This window comes from Petaurus breviceps, unplaced genomic scaffold (genome assembly GCF_028583685.1).
Source record: "Petaurus breviceps papuanus isolate PSGF00001 unplaced genomic scaffold, PetGlider_PUasm1.0 38, whole genome shotgun sequence".
NCBI lineage: Eukaryota > Metazoa > Chordata > Mammalia > Diprotodontia > Petauridae > Petaurus > Petaurus breviceps.
The window spans coordinates 87186816-87214591 of NW_027186304.1; the positions used below are offsets into that span (position 1 = coordinate 87186816).

General features: G+C 36.1%; 1 protein-coding gene across 2 annotated transcripts in view; it reads left to right on the forward strand.

Annotated features, from left to right (window-relative positions):
- The first annotated feature begins 384 nt into the window (after positions 1–384).
- Positions 385–27776, forward strand: part of CRISPLD1 (cysteine rich secretory protein LCCL domain containing 1) — a 47138-nt gene continuing 19746 nt past the window's right edge. The window contains exons 1-7 of one of the 2 annotated variants that reach the window (XM_069100143.1): positions 385–1190; positions 1286–1626; positions 2393–2718; positions 21366–21484; positions 21818–21950; positions 24393–24508; positions 25217–25317. In XM_069100143.1, the coding sequence (XP_068956244.1) occupies positions 2458–2718; positions 21366–21484; positions 21818–21950; positions 24393–24508; positions 25217–25317 (730 nt within the window). In that variant the 5' untranslated portion in view covers positions 385–1190; positions 1286–1626; positions 2393–2457. The remainder of the gene's footprint in view (positions 1191–1285; positions 1627–2392; positions 2719–21365; positions 21485–21817; positions 21951–24392; positions 24509–25216; positions 25318–27776) is intronic. The other variant, XM_069100142.1, reaches the window with a different exon arrangement.

Genomic DNA, 27776 nt, shown 5'->3' on the forward strand with positions numbered 1-27776 from the left:
GACTTGTGAATCCTCAGTCCTCAGAGATAATGAATCCCAAGGACTGCTTCCTCACAGTCCCCCTTCTCCAACCTTAGCTGTCCTGGTGCGCTTCCCCTTTTCACCCTGCAGGTTACCAGAGCGGAACGAAGTCACATTAGGCAGTTTTCCAGAATTAACATGTCGCAGGGAGCTAGAGTGCACTCCCAGGTGAGCCTAGAGGAAGAGAGGGGCCACTTTCCCTTTTTTAACAGCCTTTCTCTGGTTCCCGCTCTCATTCCCCGGGTCCCAAGGAGTTTCCTTGCTCAATCCCCCTAGAGGCCATTCATCCCTCCTCTGCCCCAGTGTGAGTACGGGCCACTTCTTGCCAGGGGAGGGGCGCAAAGGAGCCTATAGCTGCAGAATTCTTCCAGATAGACCCCCACTCCTCACCGCCCCCTCTCTTCTCTCACCTCTTCCTCTCAGACCTCCCCCGCCCCAATTCCAGACCTCCTACGCTTCCTCCTTCTAGCCCTCAGCCAACCCAACCAGTCGGAAGTTAAGAGAAGAGGTCCAGCCTGGCGAAGGCGGGAGTGAGCTCCTAGCTCCCGGAGGCTGGCAGACTGGCGGGCCGACGGGCAGGCGGGCAGGCGGCCAGGGCGCGGGTTGGAGGTGGAGGTGGGGGTGGGCGAACAGGGTTAGTGCACGTCACGTGCACGCTCCCTGGGCCCGGGATAAATGTCCAGGAGCAAGAAGGAGCCCTGGAGAAGAGCTCAGAGCAGGGGCTGGGAACTGAGGAGCCTGAGTGCAAAGAAGGGACGAGAGGCGCTCGAGCTTACCCCGGCCCCTGCCTTGCTTTCTCCCCGGGGAACCTCAAGAGATAAAGCGCCCAGGAAATAGGGGCACCCATCCTGGCAGCGGAGCCAAGCAGTCCCCGCTCTGCCCCAACTCCTGACATTGAACTTCCGAGCACTTTCTTTCCCAACCAGCTTCTTCCAAGGCTGCCACTGAGGGCTCTCCCCTCCTCCCCAGGCGGGCACAGCAGAAAAGCCCCTGCCTGGGCTTTCGCTGAAAGAAGAAGGCATCCTTGATCACTGTCATTTGTGTACCTTCAATCTGGGTTGCTAAGGAATCGGAAAACTCGGCTGTAGTTGGGGGAGGCAGGCAGGCAGGCAGGCGGGAGCTCAGTATACAGCCTCCTAGTTCTTAACTGTGGACTTCACGCTGGAGAGGTAAGGGCTTTTTCTGCCATATATTCCACGTACATTGTGGAGGTAGCTTCTTCCTACACTTTCCTGCTTACCTATTTTATTTTATATTTTTACAGTTTTAAGGTAGTTAATCTGTAGGAAGTTAAAAGACAACGGAGGGTTCGGTCCTTGGAACATAGGAAAGAAAGGTGAAGATTTTCAGGAGTTTTCTCATCTTGGAAGAGTAGGTCTCCAGCTCCTCTTTTTTTGTCTTGCACATTCCACCTTGGATCTGAGGAGCGTGCCCAGGGGAGCATAGAGAGGAAAGAGCATCAGAAACAACCAACTGCCTTAGAGAAAGCTAGAGCTTGTGACACAAGGGACCCACAGGCAAACTCGGGTGAGGACGACGAGAGAGGAACACACCGCCCAGGGAATAAGGACTCTCGATCCTTTGGGGAGGAAAAAAACGATACATGTGGGTAGAAAACAGTGCTGATTCCTGCTCTTTGAGTTGGTAGTGGTAGTTGTAGGTAGTACAGTTCAAATGTGATGTAGTGACAATTTCTCACTCCAGTTCCCCAAAACGCAATGTTTTTGGTAATTGTCACCAAAGGCTGATTAAAAAACTTTCTTTCAAAGCTTTCCCAAACAACAAACTCCATCCAAACGTTAGGTCATCTTCCCCCCCCCCCCCCCAAATTCAAAACTTTTGATCATTAAAGCCAACATTTAATTTAAAGTCTCTGTAATGGGACTGCCCAGATTTGGGGGCATCTTTAAAACGAATCCGAGAATGTTAAATTCTTATTGCTGACTTTCGAATTTAAATATGGCCTAAAATAAAACTATTTTGGTTGGTGGTACAGATGATCATATTTAGGGTTTCACTTGTACCCTCACCACCATTTTGTGTTATCTGAAATCTTATAATTAAAACTTTATTTTTTTTCCTAGCTTTTCGGAGGACAATTAGAGGACAATCTGTTTAATTTTTAAACTTAATGGTACAGAGTTTGTCACATAGCTGCACAAAATGGATTTTGTGAAATCTACATTAATATAAAGTTATGATAAGAAGGATAACTTATTTAGAGACGGTAAATAATGGGTGTCCCTTTCCCCTTCAATTTACAATGGCACCTTTCATTCATTTCTAACTACAGTTTAACTTAAAGAAATAATGAAAATTAATATCATCTGAACTTTTACCTTAATTGCTGAACTCTCATTCCTGCCTTTAGAGTGAAAAGAAGTGGAAGGAAGACTTTATCTTGGAGTTTATCATAGGGGAATCCAGAGGTCATTCATGATGAAGTGTGCAGTACAAGAGTGGCTCAGAATAACTTCGTTGCTATTCATTGCTAATGCCATCCCAGCAATGGTTGTTCCCAATGCAACAGTTTTGGAGAAACTTTTGGAAAAGTACATGGACGAGGATGGTGAGTGGTGGATCGCCAAGCAAAGAGGGAAAAGGGCGATCACAGACAATGATATGCAGAGTATCTTGGACCTTCATAATAAGTTAAGAAGTCAGGTGTATCCACCAGCTTCTAATATGGAATATATGGTAAGGACATATTGCGAGTGGTTTTCACAGAGCAATGTTCATTGATGCTTTCTTTCAGCACCACAGTTAAATGTCTTAGTGTTACTTGCTAATTTTCAGTTTTTACCTGCTTTGTAAGAAGTATGAAAGTCTATGGCAAGCTCTCACATTATTGTTTTTTTTTAAATATTAACTTGTGATAGGATTTTTGTTTTTTGTATTAACTCTTTAAATTTCAAAATGAATGAGAAGTTTTATCCAGCTAAATTATTTTGTATCTGAAGCCACTGAACAGCTGGCCTATTTTCTGTTTACTGACTCAGTTGAGACATTTTCCCCTAATACTTTAAAGTAACTAGAATATCTGAATAGGTTAGGACCTTGTAATAGTGACACACATACATAAAAATATACAATATATATACACACAAATATGTATATATAAAGTATATATATACACATGTGTATATACACATATGCATTTCTATATGCAGGTCACTAATATGAATCTTCTGGTAAAAATTCAACAGGTTATAAGGAGTATTTATCTAGGAATGTGTCACATTGATGTATCTATCTACCGTGTCTGATTTGTGAATATTTATAATGTGAGAACATTTCAAGTAAAGCATCAAATATAGACCTTACATTGAAAACATATCTCTTTCTTCTCCCACAAGTGTTTAACCCATTTCTAGAGCAAAATAAGAAAGATGAGGGAATGGATTTAACTCTGTAAAGCCACAAGGGTGCCTGTAAGTAAAGAAACTACTTGGTACCCTAGAGACTTAGAGCATTAGGCACTTTCTGAAAATACTGTTATCTAGGGGGTAGTGTTAGCATTAGAAAAGTCTGATCAATTTTAATTATGAGGCTTAATCTGTTCCTGGTTTCAGTGAGCTTTCAGGACATGCACATTTTAATTTGAAGTCATAATACAGTGGTTTGACTTTAGATGATCTTTCTTAAGGTCTGAAGGTGAAGGTATTTAAAGTCATTTACAGTTTGGTGAATCTTAATGTACACCATTTATTTTGTATTTTGTTGTATAATTCCAAGAATGCTCTTCTAAGTGGAAAGAAAAATAGGAATATTCTTTTTAACTTGTGCTATATATGCTTCTGGGAATCTGAAGAATCAGGTTGCTTTCTAACTGAAAGAAGATTGTGGAAGGGGGGGAGGTTGAGGAAGGCATCTACAAAGATGATCCCAGAAATTGTAATATAGATTGCAGTTCGGTGCAGAAGTAGACAGAAGGTATAAAAGAGTATTTTTTTTTTCTGTGTGTATGTTTGTGTTTTATAGCAAACTTCCAATGCTAACAAATGCCTATTGTAGGAAGTCTGGTATAAGAAGTTTATATGCCCTTCAGTTTCAGTTTCACTGGTTTTATCCTACCCTTGAAATGGAGATCCAGAAACCAGACAGGATTTATGTTGTGTTGCCCCTAGATACTATTAGCTCTGGAACCACGACTTGGCCTTTAACTTGACTACAGAGGAGTTCATTGCAAAGTAAAGTAAGAGACCAGGTTTTAATACTGCAATATGTTTTCCAGACTACAAAGTTAAGGAAGAGTCTGACAGTACTTGTGCTTCTGTTTTGAGATACTTTGGATTAATGCTAAATAAGTTTATAGCTACAGGTGTTGATCCACTGTGAAGAGATTTTTTTTTCTTAGCTAGTTACTTAATAACTCATTTATTTAAAAGTAGGTTAAATTATGATTCAATGTTTAAAATCTATTGCAATATACTTAATATTTATTTTAGCCACCTTGTGACCCACTTTTAACCTGGTGGATGATTACTAATATCATTCTAAAAATAACACTTATTTTAGACACATTTAGGCCCTTCAATACACTTGTAGTCAAGATAGACCTGCACTCACTAGCAATGAGCTGAAATCCAATTAGTAACACTAGAAAAACTGGTAATTATTTGCTGTTCTTAAAGAGACTCTAATGTAATTGGAAAGACTAGACAAGTACACATGTAAAAGATTTTGGATTTTGGATTTTTTTTTCAAACTATGCCTAAACTGAGGGGGTATAGAATAACAGACAATAACCCACATAATCAGAAAAGGTTTTCTAGAGGAGATGAGTTTTAGTTTGGGTTTTAGATGGTTAGGGAGGAATTGGAGGAAATTGAATAAATGACTGAGTCATAAATGAACATGTATTTTGCAGGGTACAACAAACCAGTTGTCTTGGTTGGATCAGAGCATTTCATGATAAGGATATTAAGATGAAAGGGAGTGATTTATGGCTTTATTTATGATGGATGCTCTGGAACATGTTGCATGTTGAATGTCATGATCTACCTGAGGAAGAAAATTCTTGAAAGGGTGTATAGAATGGATCGCATGGAGAGAGATCAGAAGAGTTAGTCCATCTTAGTGGTTTTTGCTAGAATCCAGAAGTGATATGATGTTGGCTTAGACTAAGATAGTTCATGCTATTGAATAGAAAATGAAATTTTTTGGGGAAAGAATTGGATGCAGATGACAGATAAGAGAGGGATATTAAAATAATTTTAAAAGTTATGAACTTGGATGATGGATATGAAAATGGTGCTGTAGATAGTGAAAGAAACCATTTTAGTTTTGACTTGTTTTGTGGGTCCATGGAGCTAAGGTATAAGTTGTTAACCTATAATTAAGTAGAGATAATAAGCTTACATTCTAAAAATCGAGATTTGAAAATAACTTGTGAGTTCTAAGTTCTGATTCTAAGTTATCACTCCTCCATCCCATGCATTCTTTTTTTTTTTCATAAAGCAATCGGGGTTAAGTAACTTGCTCAAGGTTACACGGCCAGGTGTTTCTCGGTGGGTGCTAAGTGTCTGAGCCCGGGATTCGATCTCCAGGTCTTCTCAACACTAGAGCCGGTGCTCTTACTCTCTGTGCTACCTGGCTGCCCCATCATCCCATGCATTCTTGCCAAGAACTCAAAGCAATCATAGGTTATAGCTTTGTTACAGGTCAGATAATGGGATAGACCTGAATCTAAAAATAAACATTATCAAATTATGCCAGGTACACTAACATAGACAGTTGTCAATGACAGTTCTGATTATACATCACTTCTAAAACCCTACCATTAGCCTCCCAGCTGGGAAAGATATTGATTGGCACATATTCTATTCTCCCTTTCTTTTATGGCACACCTGGAGGAAATGGGTTAGAATTTTGGCATAGCATTTTTCAAGGATATACAGACATTTGATTCCCACTCCACTGTTCTTTTTACTAGTTAACTTTCTATTGTAAGCCAAACAACCAGTCATATAAATATTTGTCGAATTGAATTGAATTCAGCCCAGAGCCCATGTTGATAGTTCTGAAGGCTCAGTTAGAACTTGAGTGTTTCCAAGTTACTGTGGATATAATTTCCTTCTTATGCTTCACAACTCACCAAGCAATCCTAGAAGCTTAGGGATGGGATGGCACAGGGTAGTGAGCTGACCTTGCTGTGTGCCAGTGTGGTTGGTATCCTGCCTCTGGCTCAATATGGCATCTGCCCAAACCTGTGAAAGTTTAGCCTGTGAATTACCGTGGTTCCTCTCATCAATTCAATCTCTTTTGACACTGTTTTTCATTGGTGTGTTTCCCTTGTAGAACCAAAGCAAAAAGAACTTATTAAATCATGCCTAGTTAATCCAGATTTTAGAATTTTATTCTTCACTTACTAAAACTTGTAGAATATTTCATTGAATTTTTTTTAAGCAATTGGGGTTAAGTAACTTGCTCAAGGTTACATGGCCAGGTGTTTCTGGGTGGGTGCTAAGTGTCTGAGCCCGGATTCGATCCCCAGGTCATCCTGACACTGGGGCCGGTGTTCTTACTTGCTGTGCTACCTGGACACCCCATTCATTGAAATTTTTAATGAATTTTTAAAGATTTTATGGTTTCCTAATATATTTTGGTATATACTCTATAGTTTTCAGGAATGAAATATTTCTCTCATTGATGTAATGTAATGTAGATACAGACATCAATATAGATATCAATCTAACAAGTCAAAATAATGTTTCTTAATTCAGTTAAACATATTTGCTAGGTGTTTACTATGTGAAAGTCACTATGTTCTAGGTAGTCATTATTCTATTTTTTTCTTTTTGTTTTTTTTTTGGGGGGGGAGGGAGACAGGGCAGTTGGGGTTAAGTGACTTTCCCAAGGTCACATGGTCAGTAAGTATTAAGTGTCTGAGGTTGGTTTTGAACTCAGGTCCTCCTAACTCCAGGATTGGTGCTCTGTTCATTGCATCACCTACCCACCCCAGTAGTCGTTAATTCTTTACCAGTTAGAAAATGTCTATTTAAATGGAAGCTAATTTGTTTAGTTTTTCTTTTAAGTTGTCGATTTGTTATCAGTTGTTTAGTAGTAACATAGGTATAGGTCCTTTAAAAAAAAATAAAGCTATTGACCAGAATTTAAAACCTGAAGAACTGCTAAAGTAGTGCAGGAATTCATTTTATGGAACCTGAAGACTTTAAGGAATTTTCAGACTATATTAAATAATAAGGTAGATAGCAACACATGTTGGCAAAGTTGTGTGATTATAGCACAGTTCTATTAGATGTCATGAAACCCTGGACAATGGAATGAATAAGGCTAAAGGTAAGTTCCAGTTGTTTTTAAGTGGGAGGCAGTGATTGGTAGGTAATGGGAGAGATTCCTATGGCATGGACTGGGAAAGGAGAGGAAAGAAGTTGGAGAACCATGATGATAGAGGAGAAATCAAGGAGTGAGAAAAATGTAAAATTGTAAAAAATGTTTTGAAAGTAGTCCCATTGCTATAATGTTAGCATTCCACAAAGAGGTCCTTGATCTTAATCTTTCTCATAAAAATATTTTAATTAATTTATTCCAGGAAATTTCCCAAGGGAAATTCCCAGTCTTTTGTTGTTTGTTTTTTTTTAAGCAGTTGAAGGGAAAATAGGTATTGCTTTGAAATTGTTTACTTCATATTTACCTTTATTAAAATCAACTAGTCCATAAAGCAAGGAATATTTTTTAGCTCTAGTTAAAATCATAATGAGAGGAAGTATGTCTTACTGGTTAAAGGACCAGAATTGGAGTAAAGAACACATATTAGAGTATTACATTTGATGAATACTACCAATGAAACCCTGGATAGGTCAATTAACCCCTGTGTTTCAGGCAACAACCTAACACTAAATTATAGACAGCTTACATATCCGCATCTGTGGAGAGAGTTTCCTACCTCTGTCAAATTATCTGGACCTCCCACTGCTCAAAAAAAAAATGAACAGTGACAAATTCTTAATCATCATCATGTTATAAGTGTTCTATCCTACTCCTAACTGCTCTAATTATTTAATCAAATTACTAATGGGCCCGCAGAATCATTACTTTCCTTTAATGGATGGTGTTGTTTAGTCATGTCATTTGTGACTGATTCTTCCTGACCCATTTGAGATTTCTTGGCAAAGATGCTGGAGTGGTTTGCCATTGCTTTCTCCAGTTTATTTTACAGATGAGGAAACTAAGGTACACAGGTTACGTGACTTGCCTCAGGATCACACAGCTAGTGTCAGGGTCTGAGTTTGAACTCAGGTCTTCCTGACTCCAGGCCTGGTTCTCTCTCTCTACTGCGCCATCTTGCTAGTCAAAGGAAAACATATTGAACATCTAATACATCAAGCATTTCAGGGGAGTCTTGTAATTGATAACATAGCTACCCATCAGAAGAAATGCTTCTATTGAGAATAACATTGATATTGGGGATGAAATTATGTCTGTTGTAAATGTAAATGCATTTATTTACATTGTGAATTGACTCTTCTGAATAGAAAGTCACTATCTCAAGGACAGCAACATTGTTTCTTGTGTTTTGAAAATATACTGTAAAATCTAAGTTATACTAAAGGACATATTCTGGAAGAGCATAGTTTATCCTTGATACTCTATTAATATCATTCTTTAAGGTTTGGGACATAGCCCTGAACAACTTTAGTTTTCCCTTGTAAATCATCATGGCTTTGTTATTATGCATTTGTCTATCCCTTTCTGGAATCTATATATTCCATCTGTCCAGTCTCTTGAGATAGGAAATTACCTATGACCTGCTGTAGAATAAAAATAACTTTTATTTTTCCTAAAATTGCTACATTTAAGCTTTTTCTTTTTAAAATAATTTGATTATCGAGAATGTTTTTCTCCTCTCAATTCCTCTAACCCAATAAAAAAAGAGAATATAGAACCCTTATGTCATATAATCATAGTCAAAGAAAACAATTCCCATTTTGGCCACATTAAAAAATGTTTTTTTTTTTTTCAGTCTGTATGTTAATTCATCATCTCTTTGTCAATACTTGGTTAGAGTTCTTCATCAGTCGTCTGGAATCATGATTGATCATTGCAGTGATCAGAGTTTTTAAGTCTTTCAGACTTGTTTTTTGCATTGTCAGTGCTATAGTATGCATTCTTCTGGTTCTGCTTACATCTAATGTTAAGAGAGAATTCTTTACTTTAGAATTTGGTTATTATGGGATTTGACTCATAAGTTCATGTTTACTGACTCCATTCTTGTCATAGCAGATGCTAACTACATATCCCATTCAGTTGTTGAGAAGAAGGCTAATTTAAGCCTTTGTACAATAGACCCTTCTCTCCCTTGGACATTTCATGGACATTTGTTTGTTTTATTGTATCCTGAGGTATGATAGGCAGAAGAATATAGTCTTTCAGAGTTCATTATAGTAAAGATTTGCCTTAGGGAAGATCTAAGACTTTTATTTACTCCACGCATTAAGGTTCCTGTTAGGGAATTTCTACATTCTACATGAACAACCCTCTCACATAGTGTGGGCCCTAAGGAGGCAGATTTGGCATCGGAGATCTCCTTCCTTTATTGCCTAGAACCAGAGCAACCCAGGGTATGACAACACTTTACTGCTCCAGACCTCAATTCACTTCTCATTTGTAAAACTGGGAACTAATCTCCAAGCTCTAATGTCTGTGAACCAAGGAAAAAATTATAATGAGGTTCTTTAGTAAATGTAATAATTACTTTTTCTTCATACATTCTAAGGGAAAAATCACATACTGAGGGGGAAACTTCTTTCCCCTGGGAGGAAGGGAAGGGAATAAGCATTTATATAGAGCCTACTGTGTGTCTGGCACTGCACTACACTCTTTACAGTTATGTTTCATTTGATCCTCACAGCATTTCTATAAGGTAGGTACTATCAGCCCCATGTTTCATAGAACTTACAGTCTAGGAGTGATATCTTTCTAGTTGAAAGAATATTAAATTCCTGATAACAAAGAGTAGATTTTTTCAGTTTATCATGTATTAATCCCTTGCCAGGAGTGCTTGATACACTGAGGTTTTTTGTTTTGTTTTGTTTTTTACTTTGCCAGGCAAAACTTATAATACTTTTCGATATAATTTTTTTGGGTCAGTCTTTCATGGCTGTCAAAAGAAAAAAAAATAGCAATAAAGAATTCTTAGAACCCCGAATCTACATTCTGATGAATGGTTTTATCAGCAGGCATTGCATCCGTAGAGTATTATTAAGAAATATGTGTGTGAGTGGGTAATTATGACTCAGTTGATCTATGCTTATAATGTAATCCGTAAGGCTTATTATCTTGGGGAGTTCCTAGTATAATAGTTTCCTCTGTTAAAGTAGATTACAACTTGTGTGTGCCGTAGTAAATAATTTCTATGGAAATGCTTTGAAGCACATAGTGGTTACTTGATGTAGCTAAGATTGTACACAGTTAGAAGCAGGATTGGCAGCCAGTTCAACAATATATAAGCACTGTACCATGCTGCCTCCATCAAGTCATTAATACCTTCTATTAAATCTTAGAAGGGGAAGAGAGAAAGGAATAATCATTTATTAAGGGTATACTATGTGCCAGGCACTGTGATAAGCATTTTACAAATATTATCTCACTTGAACCTCACAACAATCCTGGGAGGTATCCCCATTTTTACAGTTGAGGAAACTGAAGAAGATGGAGGTTAAGTGACTTGCCCAGGGTCACACAGGTAATAAATGTCTGAGGATAGATTTAATCTCAGGAAAGTAAATCCTTAACCACTTTGCCACCTAGCTACCTCAAAGACAGCTAATGCTACAGTTTACTCATTGCAACATTCTTTATACAGCTAAGGCGGGTATCCTTTTCTATCTGATTTCCAATTCATTGTTTTCCACTTTGTCTGGCTTCCTGAATTAGTGCTGTCTTATAATAATACATTGGCACTGTTCTCAGTTACTTTAAAGCATATTTTAGAGGGGGTTTAAATTTAATGGAGTCATCAGTAGCTACAAGTGATGAGTTGCAAACAACATAATACTATGCTTCAAGTACCTTTCTGTGTTTGAAGAACAATTATTTATTGTAAGAATTTCATTTCTGGCTAAGCATCATGATTTTTTTTCCAAGTCAGTGTCATTAACTGGGAGAGAGTAAGTTCTAATGTGTTTTAATGTTTAAATAAATTATCAAAAATGCATTATACCAATCTTTCCCTCTACCTTTAATATAGTACACTTCATTTCCACACTCAAGTCATTGACTGGATTAATTCTCTTTGGTGTAGATTTCTAGGACAGTGGTGGCATCTTGCCAGAAGTATTTTCCCCAATGTGGAAATAATATTTTCACCACAGATGACTTGTTGGCCATGAAATCTCATAAGATTTTGCTGCCAACAGAAACATATGTGGGTGGTGTATACAGGCCCAGGGCCATTTTGGCCTATCTGCCAGTAGGATGTGTTTTTTTTCTTCGCCTCTAATGGAGTTTCCATCCATAGACCCTGAAGACTTAGCAACCATCTGGGCAGAGATGGTGTAGGGTTATAGATCCAAATGGTGCTGTCTGCATGGATGTAATCACATTTAAAACACCTGACCTGTTTTCAGGTGATTACAGTTTTAAAATGCCCATTGATCCAGGAGTATAGTAGTATTTACACAGATGCATTTACTTCTTTTATTATTATCAGCAAATCATCAAGGAACTTAAATGTAAAAGGGTCAGATATTGCACAGTTGTTACTTGGAACCACACAATTCTGTCCCAGCACTTGGCCCTATGTCCCTATATTATTTCAGATTAATTGGCCAATTAATGGAAACCCTTGAGGATAATAATACAGTATTCTCTGTAAAAATAAATCTCTTGTCATCGGAGAGTTAAATTTTTTTTTGAAGTAAGACAACTAATTTAAAACATTCTTGCTATTAAAGCTATCCTACTCAAATTAATCAACAAGCATTTTTTAAGCATTTACTATGTTCCAGGCAGTGTGCTAGTGCTATCAATACAATGAAATTTAAAAAACAAAACAAGGCAGTAGCAACAAAATAGTTTCTGTCCTTAGCATACATTATAATGGGTGTGTGCATGTGTGTGAGTGTGGGTATGAAAGAGCAAAATAGAAAACTGGTATAAGAAATATAAAAATTGCCAGTTATCAGCTAAATCATTACTCTTTGGTTTTAACTATAAATTAACAACATTTATTAAGTACTTACTATGTGTAGACCTCTATGCTCAGTGCTGGGGATACACACTTTTTAAAATAAAATTGGGCCCAGCTGTCATGGAATTTAGAATCTGGTGGGGGGGGGGGCCCGGGGACAGGTAGGGGCAATCATTTATTATTTGTATTTTTGTTATTATAATTGCATTAGAAAGTAAAGAACCATATGCAAGATTCTAGGGGTAGAGGTGGTAGAGAGGCAATGAAAGTTTTAACTGACTAACAAGGAGAAATCAGAAAAAGACGATGGTATTTATCCCACCTTTTGAGGAGAGGTGAAATTTCAAAAGTAATTGCTTTTGAAAGCAGCTAGGTGGTGCTGTCCTGAAGTCAGGAAGACAACAATCCAGTCTCAGACTTCCTGGAAAGTTACTTAATGGCTGCCTACCTCAGTTTCCCTGTCTATTAAATGGAAGGGATAATAGCAGTTATTTCCCAGGGTTGTTGTGAGGATAAAATGAAATAATAAATGTAAGGCACCTTGCCAACCTTAAAATACAATATAAATACGAATTATTATTGTCTATTGTTAAACTACAAAGAATATTAATTTTTTAACATGCCATTTTCCAGTCTTTTGTCTTCCATTCATCAGGATCTCTTATGCTATGAAATGTCCAATGAAAGTTTTAATGTATCCTCACTTGTTGACTTATATGACTTTTCCCTGCTTTTCCCTTTCCTTTCCTCTTTTTTCTCCCCTTCCTCTCCTTTTTTTTCTTTTGATCGTATCATGAAACTCTGAGAAGTAAAGGAACAAATTTATTACTCTTATTATTAGAGATTTTTTTCCTCTTCTTTTTTTTCTTAAGTATAGTTTCTACTCCTACTTCAACCACTCTAGTTCAGACACTCACGATTTCTTGGCTAGACTATTGTAGTGATGTACTGACTGGCCTTACTCCTTCCCATATGTATTCCCTCTCTATGTAACATAACTGTTTAAGTAACTTTCTGATGCTCTCAGATCTTAGCATGTTCATTCATTTTGAGAATTTTTGATGTCCTCTCATTGCCTCCTGAATGAACCATAAGTTCCTGATCCTAATATTTTACCTCCCTTCTTCCCCCCATTTTGACATTAGCCTTATCTTATAGTATTCTCTTCAGGTATTCTGTATCCTAGGCAAACTGAACTATTCACTTGAACTCAGCACTTTTCTCTGTTCTCAACTTGCCCTTTCTTATTCCCATGTTTGCTTACTCTATCTATCTTGGATAGAATTAACTCTCCTTCCATACCCAACTCCTTTCTTTCTCCTCTTTAATTTCCTTCTTTCAAGATGCAGCTAGAATTCTATCTCTTCTATGAAACTTTCTTTCATTCTCCTTTACACCCCAGGTAAAAGTATTTTTACCTTCTTCAGCTTTCTTGTAGCAACCAGTTGAGAGATTTTTTTCCATCATCAAATTTCATCCTTTAAAAAAAATTCATGGAGGCAGCTAGGTGGTACAGTGAGTAAAGGGCCGGCCCAGGAGTCAGGAGGACCCGAGTTCAGTTCCGGCCTCAGACATTTAACACACACACACACACACACACACACACACACACACACACATGCAAAAACTAGCCATGTAACTTGGTAAGTAACTTGGGCAAGTTACTAAACCCCAATTGCCCTCCAAAAGACAAAAAAAAATTAGTGTACAAGCTGCTTCCTCCCCTATTAAATTGTAGGTCCATTGAGAAATATGTCAGTGTCATACAGATCATTTATTTTAAACCTGGTTAAGTGAATGGTTTGTTGTAAATTGAACTAGTAAAATGTTACCTTAACTTCTTCAATGGAAAGAGGAACAAAAGGAAATATTCACATTATTAACTATTCCTTGCTAACCATTGTGAGGAGCAAGAGAATCAGTTCATAGAGCACCAATTGGAATGGATTTCTGAGGCCATGTTGTCCAATCCACTCATTTAAAAGAGAAAAATTAGCCCAGATGATATGACCAAAGTTACAATGTAATAAGTACCCCAGAGGATTTAACAGAGGTCCTGACTACAGAACCAGCATTCTTCTTACTGTACCACTTATATCTTGATTTAATTGCAAATTAAAATTTTGAGTCTTTTCTGGTTCTTTGACCAGCCAGTAATGGTATAGGATAAGAATTATTATGGATGTTTTATAAATTATGTATTTCTTGTCATGAGGGATGACCTTGAATGTTTTATTGATGTTAAAAGTGGATGCATATGTCTAGATCAGGGGTAAACAAATTATAATCTACAGTTTTTGTCAGGCCAGTGAGGTAAGAATGGTTTTTACATGTGTAAATAAAGTGTTATAGCATTTAAAAATGTAAAAATGTAAAAATTATCCTTAGCTGGCAAGCCTTTGAAAAATAGACAGCATCCAGACAGCACCCCTGGTCCAGTTGCCACCCCCCACTTCTGTTGGCTATATATCTACCAAAATCACCAGCTGTGATGGGAGTATGTTTAATTTTAAAAGTGCTGTCTCAAGTATTCTAAAAAGAAGATAATAATGCCTTCTATTTAAATTGGATGGTTTTCCAGGAAAATATTATTGGGGGACAGAGAGATTAACAAAATTTATTTGGACAAAAATGCTTTATTCTAAGAAAGTTTGAACTACGGATGCAGTTATGACAGGAAGTTTCATTCAAGTCAAATATCTATTGTGACATAATTTTTAGAGCCTGGTTGGCTTTAAAGTAAGTTTTAGTGAACAGCTGGGGAAAATAAATTTTCTGAACATTTTGCCTGGATTTGCAAACCTGCATTTAAGCAGGAATTGGTGGGAACTAACCAACAGTTAAATAGAGGTGGTTAGGAGTTATTGGTAGCTTTAACCTACAGTATATAAATACCGTTGCTGCCTTACAATATTACAAAAATATTTCAGCAAACCTTTATTTTGGGCACCATTCAAAGTATTTTGTTCGTGCATCAAAGGAGAGACATATTTTGAGTTGACTTATCAAGATGGGTGAACAAGAGAGTTTTTTTCTATCATGATAAATGATATTCAAGTGAAGAACCATAAATTTTTTAAAAATGTTAACAAGTATGGGGAACATAATATAAATTAGCAGACAATAAGAATTTAGATGCCTTCACCAGGTAAGGATGAGCTACATGTTTAGTCACTTGATAGATTTTTGAATGTGTTGATGATCCGCTGTCCTTTTGAGGAATCTTAAAAGCCAGGAGAAATGGCTAAAACTAAAGATGAGCAAATGACCTAATGTTCATAACAGAGCAAGAAGCTGAATACTTTAAATGATAGGCCAATAAAGTTAATATTGATTCCTGGTAAAATTCTACTAGAGAATAAAGATTGAAAAAGATTTACAACTTAGAAAAGGACTTAGAATCAGCACTTAGAACATAAAGGATGTGTTCCTTAAGAACAAGGTATACCAGACTAACTTCATATTTGTTTGCTTGTTTGTGTTTTCACCAATAAATGAGGAGGATTTCAGGGCCATGTTATATCTAGATTTTAGAAAAGCATTTGACACTCCTTGAATTCTGATAATGTGAGGTGGATTCAGAACTGCCTGATCCAACCCAAAGATGATTTATTAGGGAATAATAATCAAGTAGGAGATTTCTGGAATAGATATCTAGGTGCTCCTTCCTTAGTCAGTTCTGTTCAGTGTTTTGGGAATACATAGAAAGCACCTTTGTGGATAGTTCAAAGCTTGGAGACATATTCTTCATAAGTTGACTGATAGGATTAGGATCTAGAATGACTGAAACAGAGCCTTAGGGAACATCTGTGGTGAGGGGGGAGATGTGAATGAAATGTGACCAGACAGGTAAGAGGAAAACCAAAAAAGAGCTGGAAGAATCCTCATGAGGAGGGGTTGATCAAATAGCTATTTCAGAGAAGTCAAGGCAAGGAAGTACTGAGAATCATGGGATTTGGCACTAAAGAGATCACTGGGTTGAAAACAAATAAATTGCTTAAGTATATGTTAGGCAAGATATAGTGACCAAGCAGTTCATGTGAAAAAAGGTTCCTTTTTGTATTGCCAGAAACTCAGTGAGTTAGTTAGCATAGTGTACCAAGAGGAAATTGCATTAATAGAGGTATAATGTTTTCATTAAGAAAAAAATGATCGGGGCGGCTAGGTGGCGAAGTGAGTAAAGCTCCTGCCCAGGAGTCAGGAGGACCTGAGTTCGGTTCCGGCCTCAGACACTTAACACAAAAAAAAACTAGCAGTGTAACCTTGGGCAAGTTACTTAACCTCAATTGCCCTCCAAAAGGCAAAAAAAAAAAAAAGAAGCTAAAAAAAAATCCTACTGTACTGTCTCATAGAGAGAACATTTCAAAAGGATGTATCCAATTCTAGATGCCACATTTTGGAAAGAATATGGATAATCTGGTGTGTATCCAGAAAAGGAAACTGGAGACTGTGTTATATAGAGGAGGACTGGTTGAAGGAACTGGAAATGTTGACCCTGGAGAAAAGATCTAGATAGGACATGATAACAATTGTCCAATTGTTGAAAGATAGGTCACAGGGAAGAGGCATTAATTTTTCCTCATCTGCCATTAAAAAGCAAAACTAAGACCAATGAGTGGAAGTTACAAGATGATAAAGTGTGAATAACTATAGCAAAATACTTCACATTAATTGGAGTTGTCCAGAAATATATTAGGTTGCCTCAGGGTGGGTAATGAGTTTTCACTGGAGGTTTTTAAGCAAAGGCTTTATAGATGAAAGGCATGATTTGGGTAAGAATTGAACCAGATGACTTCTAATGGCCCTTCTAGCTCTGTAAATTAATAATTTTAGGATAATTAAAAATATTGTATATACCAGTAAATGTTGCTAAAGCATTAAAATAAGTCCATTATATATCTTAGTTTTTTTAGGGACAAAGATACTGACCCAAATACTCTACCACTTTGCCTCTAAATTATGATGAATTGCTTATCAGTCCATAATTTTGTAGTTACCTTGGCTTTTGATAAAGCCTTTCATTTTTGTTTGCTTAACAAATGGTCACTTTTCAGATATTTTTGAAAATGAAAACTTAGCTATAACATATTCAACATTGACACATTTTAAAATCAGATTTTTAGGACCAGAAGGATTAGGGTTTATTGTTTCAGATTTATTCTACTTAACTAGAGTTATTTTATAGAACTCTAGCTTTGAATTTTTAGCATTGTATTTAAATTACAGTTGACCAATCAATATAATTATTAGATTGTAAATTTAAATCAAGAAAATCTAGGGGAATGGTCACATTCAAAGATTATTTAGTAGTTACTCTATACCCAGAGAGAGATTTTTAATTGCTTATTGTAGCTCTATCATTGATTTTTATCTTTTCAATACTTTTTTCAGTATCTTTCATGAAAGATTAGAAATTATTATTATTAAATTTTCAAATGATATCAAGTCAGGAAGAATAGCTGAATTTGAGAAGCAAAAGTCCTTTCCCTTATTCTCTCCCATTCCCCCCAAATCTGAAATAGTTCTACATTTAGAGTCAAAAAGTCTTGCATATTGGCTTGTGTTGCAAGTTTCCTGACTCAGAAAACAGCAAAGAGCTGTTCACAATGATGACTTTGTGTCATGAACTGTGTCCATGACAGCAACTTCTAATGTCTTCTGGGCATGCCTGTTTCAGATGCATAGGAACCTTAATAAGTCATTGATGACTTGTTAGGAACCCTGATTTAGGCTAAGTCCTCTCTGGCATGGTTGTGATATTTGACTAATTGATCTATTGTTATGGAAGCCAACCTGAAGGATTTCTCCTGGACTCTTTAAACTTTGGAAGATTCCTGGTTGTTGAACCACAATTTTGTGTATTCACAAATCTTAACTTTGGCTTCTGGTACTGTTAAACAATTCAGTGCTTTCCCTGATTTTCCAAAGTTGACCCCCAACAAGAAAGTTATTCTGTATACCATAAACCTGTCTATTGGTGGCCAAATAGTACAGCATGTTAATAACATCACTGTTCTCTTAACTAGTTAGATCATACATAATTATATTATATGTCACATTCCAAGAGGGGGCATTGATAATTTGGAGTGAAAACAGAGGAGGGATTCAAGGAAGGAATTTGAAAAAGAGGAATTTGATAAACTTGCAATTCTATGAAAAAATTCATAGAATCATAGCTTTGGAGATGGAAAGAACTAGGTCTTCTGTTTGTCCTTTGTTTTCAAAGGGGATCAGCGACATCACAGGTGATTACTTATGGGTAAATTGTATTTAAATGAGGTAGGGCAAAAGTCAAGATGTCAGCAGATAACCTTGGCATCTTTAATGTACTACCAAGCTCTTAAGTATTCCACAGTGCTTGCTTCGGCCACCTTTGTGGCCCAGTGGAAAAAGAAAATGCCCTCATTTACCCACTCTTCTGGGGAAAGTCTTCACATTCTTGGGTTGGACATCCCCTTAACTTACCAATAGGTTTGGAGCCTGTTGATTACCCTCAACCTGGTTTAACCCACCTGTGAAGATGGTTTACTGGGGTGTGGCCTCTGTGCATGCTATAGCTTCTTGGAGCCACAAGTAAGTTGAGTAAAGGTGGATGTCAAAGGTAGTTGAGTATCCCTGAAAAGGACTCATCAAGCCCTCATGCCAGCAGTACTAGCCCTCCCAAAACACTTCATACACTGTACAGATTAGACTAATGAGAGTCCTAAAGTTCAGGGGGAGCAACTTGTTTAAGGTCATGAAGAGGAAGTAAGTAGTAGAACCATAATTCAAACCCAGGTCCTATGACACCATAAATAATGTTCTTTCTGCTATACTGCACTGCTACTGGATAGCTATGTAATACATAATATAAACAGTTGTAATGTGAAGGAAGAAGTAGATTTATTTCATCTTTCTCCAAAGGATAGAATTAAAATTTAAAAAGTCATGATTTTGACTTAATATAAAGACATTTCTACCACTTGGTATGATGGAAAGCACTTTCCTTTTTTTTTTACAGAAGTCCTAGGTTTATTTCTTGACTCTATCACCTACTGTAAATGACTTTAAAGGGTAAATTTTTCCAGATTTCTAGACCTCAGTATTCTCAACTGTAAAATGGATATATGATTTCACTACTCACCTCTAAAGATAGTCTTGAGAAAATACTAGATTTGTCACTGATTGGATCAACTCATTGGTTTGATGCCAGCTTTGAAGAAGGCCTCCAACAAAGTGTCCTTGAGATGGCTATTTGACTTTGTGATGTTTTAGCATTTTTCTTTTTAAATTAGTGATATGGATGAAGGCATCGAATGCATGCTTATCAAGTTTTCTAATGACCACAAGTATAGGGAAAACAGCTGACATACTGAGTACTGCATGATGGGGAAGGAGGGAAGAGAAGGGAATAGGCCTTTTTATGGCACCTAGTATAGGACAATCGTTGTACTACCGTGTTTCCCCGATAATAAGACCTATCCCGAAAATAAGCCCTCTCCTTACTGTGTAAGATTCCTCTAAAATAAGCCCTTCCCCGAAAATAAGCCCTATTGAGATTGCTATTGTCCCCCCCGCCTACCCCGGTGAAACGCATGCTGCACTCCGAGCTGCATATCAATCAGAGCTGCAGCAGTGAGCGTGTCATCCTGTTCTTCCCCAGTGATTTGCTTGCTGGTACATTTTTTTGTTCACATTTACCTGTTTATTAAAATTGCTGTCAATGTTCATTAAAATAAGCCCTCCCCTGAAAATAAGCCCTCTGGTGTTTTTCTGTCCAAAAAAATTATAAGACAGTGTCTTATTATCGGGGAAACACGGTAAGCACTTTACAAATATCTCATTTGATCCTCACAACAACCCTGCAAAGGAGATGCTGCCATCACCATTTTACAGTTGAGGGAACTGAAGCAATAATGGATACTAGATTAAATAAGATATTCATTGAGATTAAGAACTGTTTTATCTCAGTGCTAGACATGGAAACTATATTACAGGAAACTATTAAAGGAATAGATGGGGAAAATGGAAATAGGAATGGAAATGCTTGAATTATACAGCTTATCTTTATTCTGGTGTTTCAATGATCTGTGCTGTTACCAAAAAGATTATCACCATATGGAAATGATTTACAAACCTAGCTAGGTTGCTCTTTGGGCCTATATTTGAAACTTTCTAGGTTAGAACATTCTGAAGCTTATACTTCCCTAGCATAGCTTTCTAGAAAACTGGGTCACTTCCATACTAAAATAAGACATTTCAGAGACTTTTGAAGTATTTGAATCTTACATTGGAACAAAAACTTTGAATCTAAAATCATACATGTTACATAAAATACTTAGTTCATAATCTATGCATTTAATAGTGCATACAGTTTTAAAATCTGCTGTATCTGATGCTGAGTAATCACAAAATTGTGTCAAAAACCCAAATGTTTTATCTATCTAAAATCCCTCAATTACTAATAAATACATGAGGTCAAATAAAAAAAAATCATTAATTAATTGACCTCTATTCTACAATGGTAAAAGTAACTTATGTCTTTTTATGTTCATTTGTTGTGTATGTATGTATATATTACACTGAGACCTTGGGGGAAATATTTTGTATTGAATTTGTCAGCAAAAGCCAAAATATTTTGTTTAGTTTTCCTTTATTATGATTTTATTATTGTTAATAATGTTAATATTATTTATAACTATAATTCACATAACGTGGAAGATTTTCAAAATGCTGAACATATTTCATTTGATCCTCACAATAACCCTGGAAAGTAGGTGCTCTTACTACTCCCATTTTAGAGATTGGGGAATTGAGGCAACAAAGGTTAAGTGATTTTTCCAGGGTCACACAGGTAACAAGTGTCAGAAGTGGAATTTGAACTGAGATCTTTCTTAGTATTCTTATACACTGGGCCACCTAATTGCTGAATAATGTCAGTGAATGGAGAAACTTTGGTAGTATTTCTTTATTATGAAGAATCTATTTCTATAATTTTAAATTATTTTCTTCAAATATATATTTCAAGACTTTAAAATATTTATTTTCATTAAATGTAATTTGCCTACCCTCTTTTGAAAAAAAAATTCTTACATTTGGAACATTTATAAAATGAAACCTCAGTGCAAAAGATAGAAGGATGGGATGAGTTCTTACTAAAATCCCAAACTCCATGTGTATACATACATATAACTTTTCTTTTTAACTGTAGACATGGGATGTAGAGCTGGAGAGATCTGCAGAATCCTGGGCTGAAACTTGCCTGTGGGAACATGGACCTTCAAGCCTGCTTCCATCAATTGGACAAAATTTGGGGGCACATTGGGGAAGGTAATTTAAAATAAAACTTTTAGTTTTACAAAATGTGAATGTTTCATGTACAGATTTATATGAAAATATCCCTGCAAACTAATGTAATCTTAGAACCAAATTAAATTGGACAAAAAAGTAACAATATCAGCACCTGAACAGCTCCACTGTTAGATGGGTTAGTGACAGAAAGTCATTAGTGACAGAAAAGTCAAGCTTCTTGGAAACATGATTATAATTTCTTTCAAAAATCTATTTCTAAGGCTATATTAAATGGCTCAATACAATATTTAATTTTGTATTTTCCCATACTTAATTTGAGGTTTTAATAAATTCTGATTTTATTTAATATAGATACAGGCCTCCAACATTCCATGTCCAAGCATGGTATGATGAAGTGAGAGACTTTACCTATCCTTATCCACATGAATGTAACCCATATTGCCCCTTTCGATGTTCTGGTCCAGTTTGCACACATTATACGCAGGTATGTTTATTGGCTATAGACTAAATCTCTACCTCTGGGTTAGATCAATGTTATTCTAGGAAAGGTAATTGAATTTGTGATAAGGTGGGAAGGTCATTAGATCTGGAACCAGAAAATTTAGGTTCAATTCCCAGTTCTACCACTTAGCATTACCTCTGGAAAGATCTTCAGGAATTATTTATTCTAGCCTTCTATTTTTACATATGAGTACTTTGAGTCCAATAGAAGTGAAATGACTTGTTCAGGGTCATAAAGATAGTAAAGAACAGAGCTGGGATTGAACTTCAGGTACTTTGACTCAAAATTTAGCATTCTTTCTATTGTTTGCCATACTGCTACCCTCTGACTTATTACTATTGAAATGGTAGAGATATAATTTGAAATATACATATTATATATGAGTCAATGTGGATTTTATAAATTTCTCTTTTTATTATTGTTCATTTACCCTAATTGGTATTTTCATTTATTTACAGCACTTATACAAAAGCAAGAATTTTCATTTTTTTTTGTTCCTGAGAATATAAAAAAATTTATTTTTTTAAAAAAAGTTTAGATATGTGATGGTCACAATATATTAAGACTTGTATTTATCATTGCTCTGATGAGTTTGATGTGTCTAGGCTCTTTCTTCATTAAGTGATTTTTTGGGGTCTTTTTGAAGGGGTAAGGCAGGGCATTTGGGGTTAAATGACTTGCCCAAAGTCACACAACTAGTAAATGTTAAGTGTCTGAGGTCAGATTTGAACTCAGGTCTTCCTGACTTCAGGACCAGTTCTCTATTCACTGTGCCAGATAGCTGCCTCTTGTTAAATGATTTTTAAAGAAGGCAAATCTAAGTCTAAATTTCTGTAAGCCATTTTTTCCCACTTCTCTCACAATATGCAGAATAGAAGATTGGACCAAGCAGCTATATCTATTCAAAATGAATGTTGGTCTCTATTCTGAGACCTGATAATGAAACACACCTTCCTTCTGTCAATAAATTGGTGAGGAAGTAGGTGAATTTAATGCAGCATACGCTATCAGATGTGATCTTTATGTTGGTTTTGCCTGTGTTTTTCTTTATGACAAGGGAGGATTCAGCAGTGTCAGGCATATGTAAAAAATGATCATGGTATTAAAAAAAAAGGAGTAAATAAAACATTCACAAATAGGACAAAACTAGGAGAAACATGATTTAGTAGAAATAATACATTGAGCTGGTAGTTGAGAAACCTATGTTTCAGTAGGATGTATGTGTGTCTATAGTGTATCCCAAAAGTCATAGTGCAGTTCTAATATGCTAAAGCATAAAAGTGTGCTAAGAACTTTATAGATACACATACATACACGTGTTTCTGTCTAGTCTTTTGTCTTTTAAGAATAGACACACATGTATGTTTGTGAGTACATATTTCAATTCTGCCACTAATTTGCTTTGTAATTAGGCAAATCATTTTTCTGTAGTTCTCATTTTTTTTACTTATAAAATAAATGTGATTGAGCTAGAACATCTATAAATTTTTTTTCCATGCTTCACTTTGGTGGCCTACAAATCAGGAGATTAATCCTTGTTTATTTTTTTTTCTTTCCCCAAATAGAAACTTATTTGACCTCCTTCTGTAGTCTTAGAGCATTCTGTCTAGTGGACAAAATTGAAGGGCTATTTTTATTTATTCACTTGTTTATTAATGTAACATTAATTTTTTTCTGTAACTCTTGACCAGTTCAGTCCATCAGCTATTCATTAAATAATTACCCTAGATGCTAGGTGATGGAAGCACTATGCTAGATCCAGAGGAGATTTCATCTATTGGTGGATTGATTGAAGCTTCTGATTATTTGAATTCTTTAAAAAGTGAAATAACCAGTTGGTTCTTTCAGTTTCTTAATACATGTCGTCCTCCTTTAAACCTCAGTAGAATAAGAAAACAATTATATAAGCAACCAGAGATGCTTCCTTTTTTTGTCAGCATTGTTTCCACTGATTTCTTCTGAAAAATGTTGTTCCTTTGATATAAGTAGCAAAGTGTGCTATATCTGTAAGTAATAGCACCTGTAGGTAAATGATTAAAAAAGTGCATCACTCATTAAGTCTTCTTATGTGACAATGCTCCAATCAGTCCTTGGCCTTAGACATAGGGATGATAGTTGTTGATAACCCTGCATTCATATAATCTTCCAGTTTACAAAAGACATGTACATCTATCATCTTACTTGCTTGTCAGGACAACCCTTAGAAGTAGGCCCAGAAATATTATCATTCCCATTTCACAAATGTGAAAGTTGAGACTTAGGAAGAATAAGGGACCCAAAGGCCACACATAGTTCTTGATTAGCAGTCAGAATTACATGATTAATACTCAATTGCTTTTCCCACATTCAGTCTTCAGCAATTCATTCATAGAAACGTTGGTGTACTTTATCTAATTGGATGTAACTTTGTTTCCTGTCATGTAGGTTGTTTGGGCTACAAGTAGCAGAATAGGTTGTGCTATTAATTTGTGCCACAATATGAACATCTGGGGACAGATATGGCCTAAAGCAGTTTATTTAGTGTGCAATTATTCTCCAAAGTAAGTATAGAAACAGGAATGAATTTCTAAAATTATGTTTCAAACTTGAAAATGCTTTCATTTGTCAGACCACTGTTTAGCTTGTACTCTTAAAAATGTTTTAGTGTGCTCACACTATACAGATCTTAAAAGGCAAGTGTAGTTATCACTTCTCAAATTCAGTAGGTTAATGTCTTTAGCATTAATTAGGAGTAAACTCCATTAATACAGAGACCATATTTTTGATCCCTTTTACTCAGTATATACCGTGTTCTAGAATTATTCTCTAATGTCAATGCAGTAGAAGTATGTGTATTATTTCACAAGGAACATAAACAGCATTTGGAAAACACTTCAGTATATATGACACAGTCACATCATAGCTAATTTAATTCTAAGGTTAGCAGATTTGTTACAAGGAATGGCATATAGGTATACATTCAATGGCAAGGATTAGTCCTGTGGTACATAGTTGGAATATATACATATATATATATGTATATATATACATATATATATGTATGTATACACTCAGATGATTATTTTGCACATTTCCAAAGGTATAGGTAGGGCAGTTATCTATATTTTATAATTGTAGAGTGAAAGGTTGAGTATGAACCAACTGACCAAATCTAGTCCATTAACTTTTGGGAGAATTTAAAATATTAGGTTGTTCAACTCTTCATAATTATAAAGTTAAACTTTTGGTGTTATATTTTTCTCTTTAAGGGGGAATTGGTGGGGCCATGCACCTTACAAACATGGTCGGCCCTGTTCTGCATGTCCACCCAGTTTTGGAGGGAGCTGTAGAGAAAATCTTTGCTACAAAGGTATATTAATTACTATTGCTATATTGAGGTTATTATTTTTTGCAACTTTTATATTAAAACAAAATGCAGTTTGGGCTTTCATATTATGCTAACATGCATGCCACAAAAGTGACCATAGCCATACTATAGAAAATATAGGAAAGTTTTGTAAGATAAACACTTAGAATTACCTGTAAAATATCTAAGATGTAATAACTGTGTGAAATTGATGGATGGAAATTCTCATGGCTATTCCAAATGGCCAAGGGAGGAAAGCATATTTATATACTTCAAAAAGTCATAAACTATTATTTATTTCTTTTTAATATCAATTTGATTTATTTTTACTTTTCTTTTCTTTTCTTTTTTTTTTTTTCTTTTGGAGGGCAATTGGGGTTAAGTGACTTGCCCGAAGTCACATGGCTAGTAAGTGTGTCAAGTGTCTGAGTTCGGATTTGAACTCAGGTCCTCCTGACTCCAGGGCTGGTGCTCTATTCACTATGCCACCTAGCCACCCCCCTTTATTTTTACTTTTCATTGCTTTTGTAATATTGTGGGATTGGATTAGTAGCATTAATTTGTGTGATTTGCTTTTGCACACTGGGGCTCTGTTACCCACAATTTCCTCAACATAATTATCGGATTGTAGATTTTGTGCCAGGCATCTCATACAGTATATATTTTAGTGTACTGAGGCCAGAAAATGGCTCTGCATGTCCCTTTACTCAAGGAATAAGAATACAGAATTTTTAGTGTTGAAATATTACAAGGAATAAGCATCAGTTATAAAAGTTTTGCCTTTTAAAGAATTGTGAGAAGTTCTGAGTAGAAGTAGAGTTAGCAAAAAAAAAAGTCAGATTTATCTAATAAAAAGGTGCTATAAAATGAATGAGTTGAAACATTTATTTAAACCAATATTAAAAGCCTGTATTTTTGTCAATGTTGCAATCTCCCTGGGTCTATAACTTGCAGCCCTAATAGCTGCCTGCCAAAGAGGTTAAGTGATTTGCTGTGGTCACAAAGTGGTATTAGAGACAGACACTGGAACCCAGCTCTTCCTGATACTGGGCCCTAAACTGCCCTACCACACTCCCTTTCCCTGAAATAAAAAAGCCCACACAGAAGTTAACAGATTATGTTATTTCAATTCAATTAAATACACATTTATTAAGTGACTGCTGGCACTGTGCCAAGACAGAAATAAAACAACCCCTTTCTTCAAGGAATTTAGATTCTATTGAAGGATTTGTGAAAATATGCTTTCCTATCTTTAAAATAAAATATGGATATAGAATTTAAACAGCTTTAGAAAAAAAACAAATTGTCATTTTAAAATATAATTCATAACATACTCGTTTTTTTTGGGGGGAGGGCAATTGGGGTTAAGTGACTTGCCCAAGGTCACACAACTAGTTAAGTGTTAAGTGTCTGAGGCCAGATTTGAACTCAGGTCCTCCTGACTCTAGGGCTGGTGCTCTGATCACTGCATCACCTAGCCACCCCCAACATACTCATTTTTACAAGGAATATAACCTGATATTTTTGTACACATAACTTTCCTTCTACATTTTTGCTACTCACCAAACATTAAGAATAGTGAAGGGTGAGTAGTAGTGAGGATGTAGATGAAACCCTTTTTGGATTATTCTTTTGGAGGGTTTAAGGTATTTACGGTTAGACTTTTTTAGCTAGAGGAGCACAATAAGTCAAAATGAATTTTCCTGGTTTCTTGACTTTTAAAAATAATAATAATGATGATAATCAAGAGGATTTACACAGGACTTTGGTTTGTAAAGCCCTTTACAAATATCTCATTTTATCACAACAACTCTGGGAGGTAGGCATGATTGTTATTTTTTCCTAGTTTAAGATGGAGAAATTGAGGCATACAGAGGATGTGACTTGCCCAGAGTCACACGTGTCTGGGGTAGGATTTAAACTTAGGACATCCTGACTCCACATCAGTGCTCTATCCACACTGTCACTTAGTTGCATTTTAGGCACAAGCGCTTCTTCTTTTCTAGTGCCCATTCCTTACTCTCTTTTTGTTCAAAATTAGTGATATCAAACTTAAATAGAAAGGGAGCCATTACTCCATAAATAAGGATCAATGTAGTCCTCATTTTGACTCACTTTTAAAATGAAATATTTTATTATTATTGTTATTATATGTTATTATATTGCTATTATTTGTTTTGTGAAATACTTCCCAATTACATTTTCATCTGTTTTGGGCTCCATGTGGGAGGATTATGGGCTACATATAGAACACAAGCACCTTGTTTGACACCTCTGTCCTAAATATTTCCCACATCTGGAAACTTTCTGTAACTCTGAAAATTGACACTCTAAGTAGGGCTATTGTGGGGATAAAATGAGAAGATATATGTAAAGTTTACCATACTATTTGAATGTCCATGTTCTACAGATAAAGTTTATAGAAGCTGAGCAACTTGCCCCTACATGTATCGTTTGTAAGC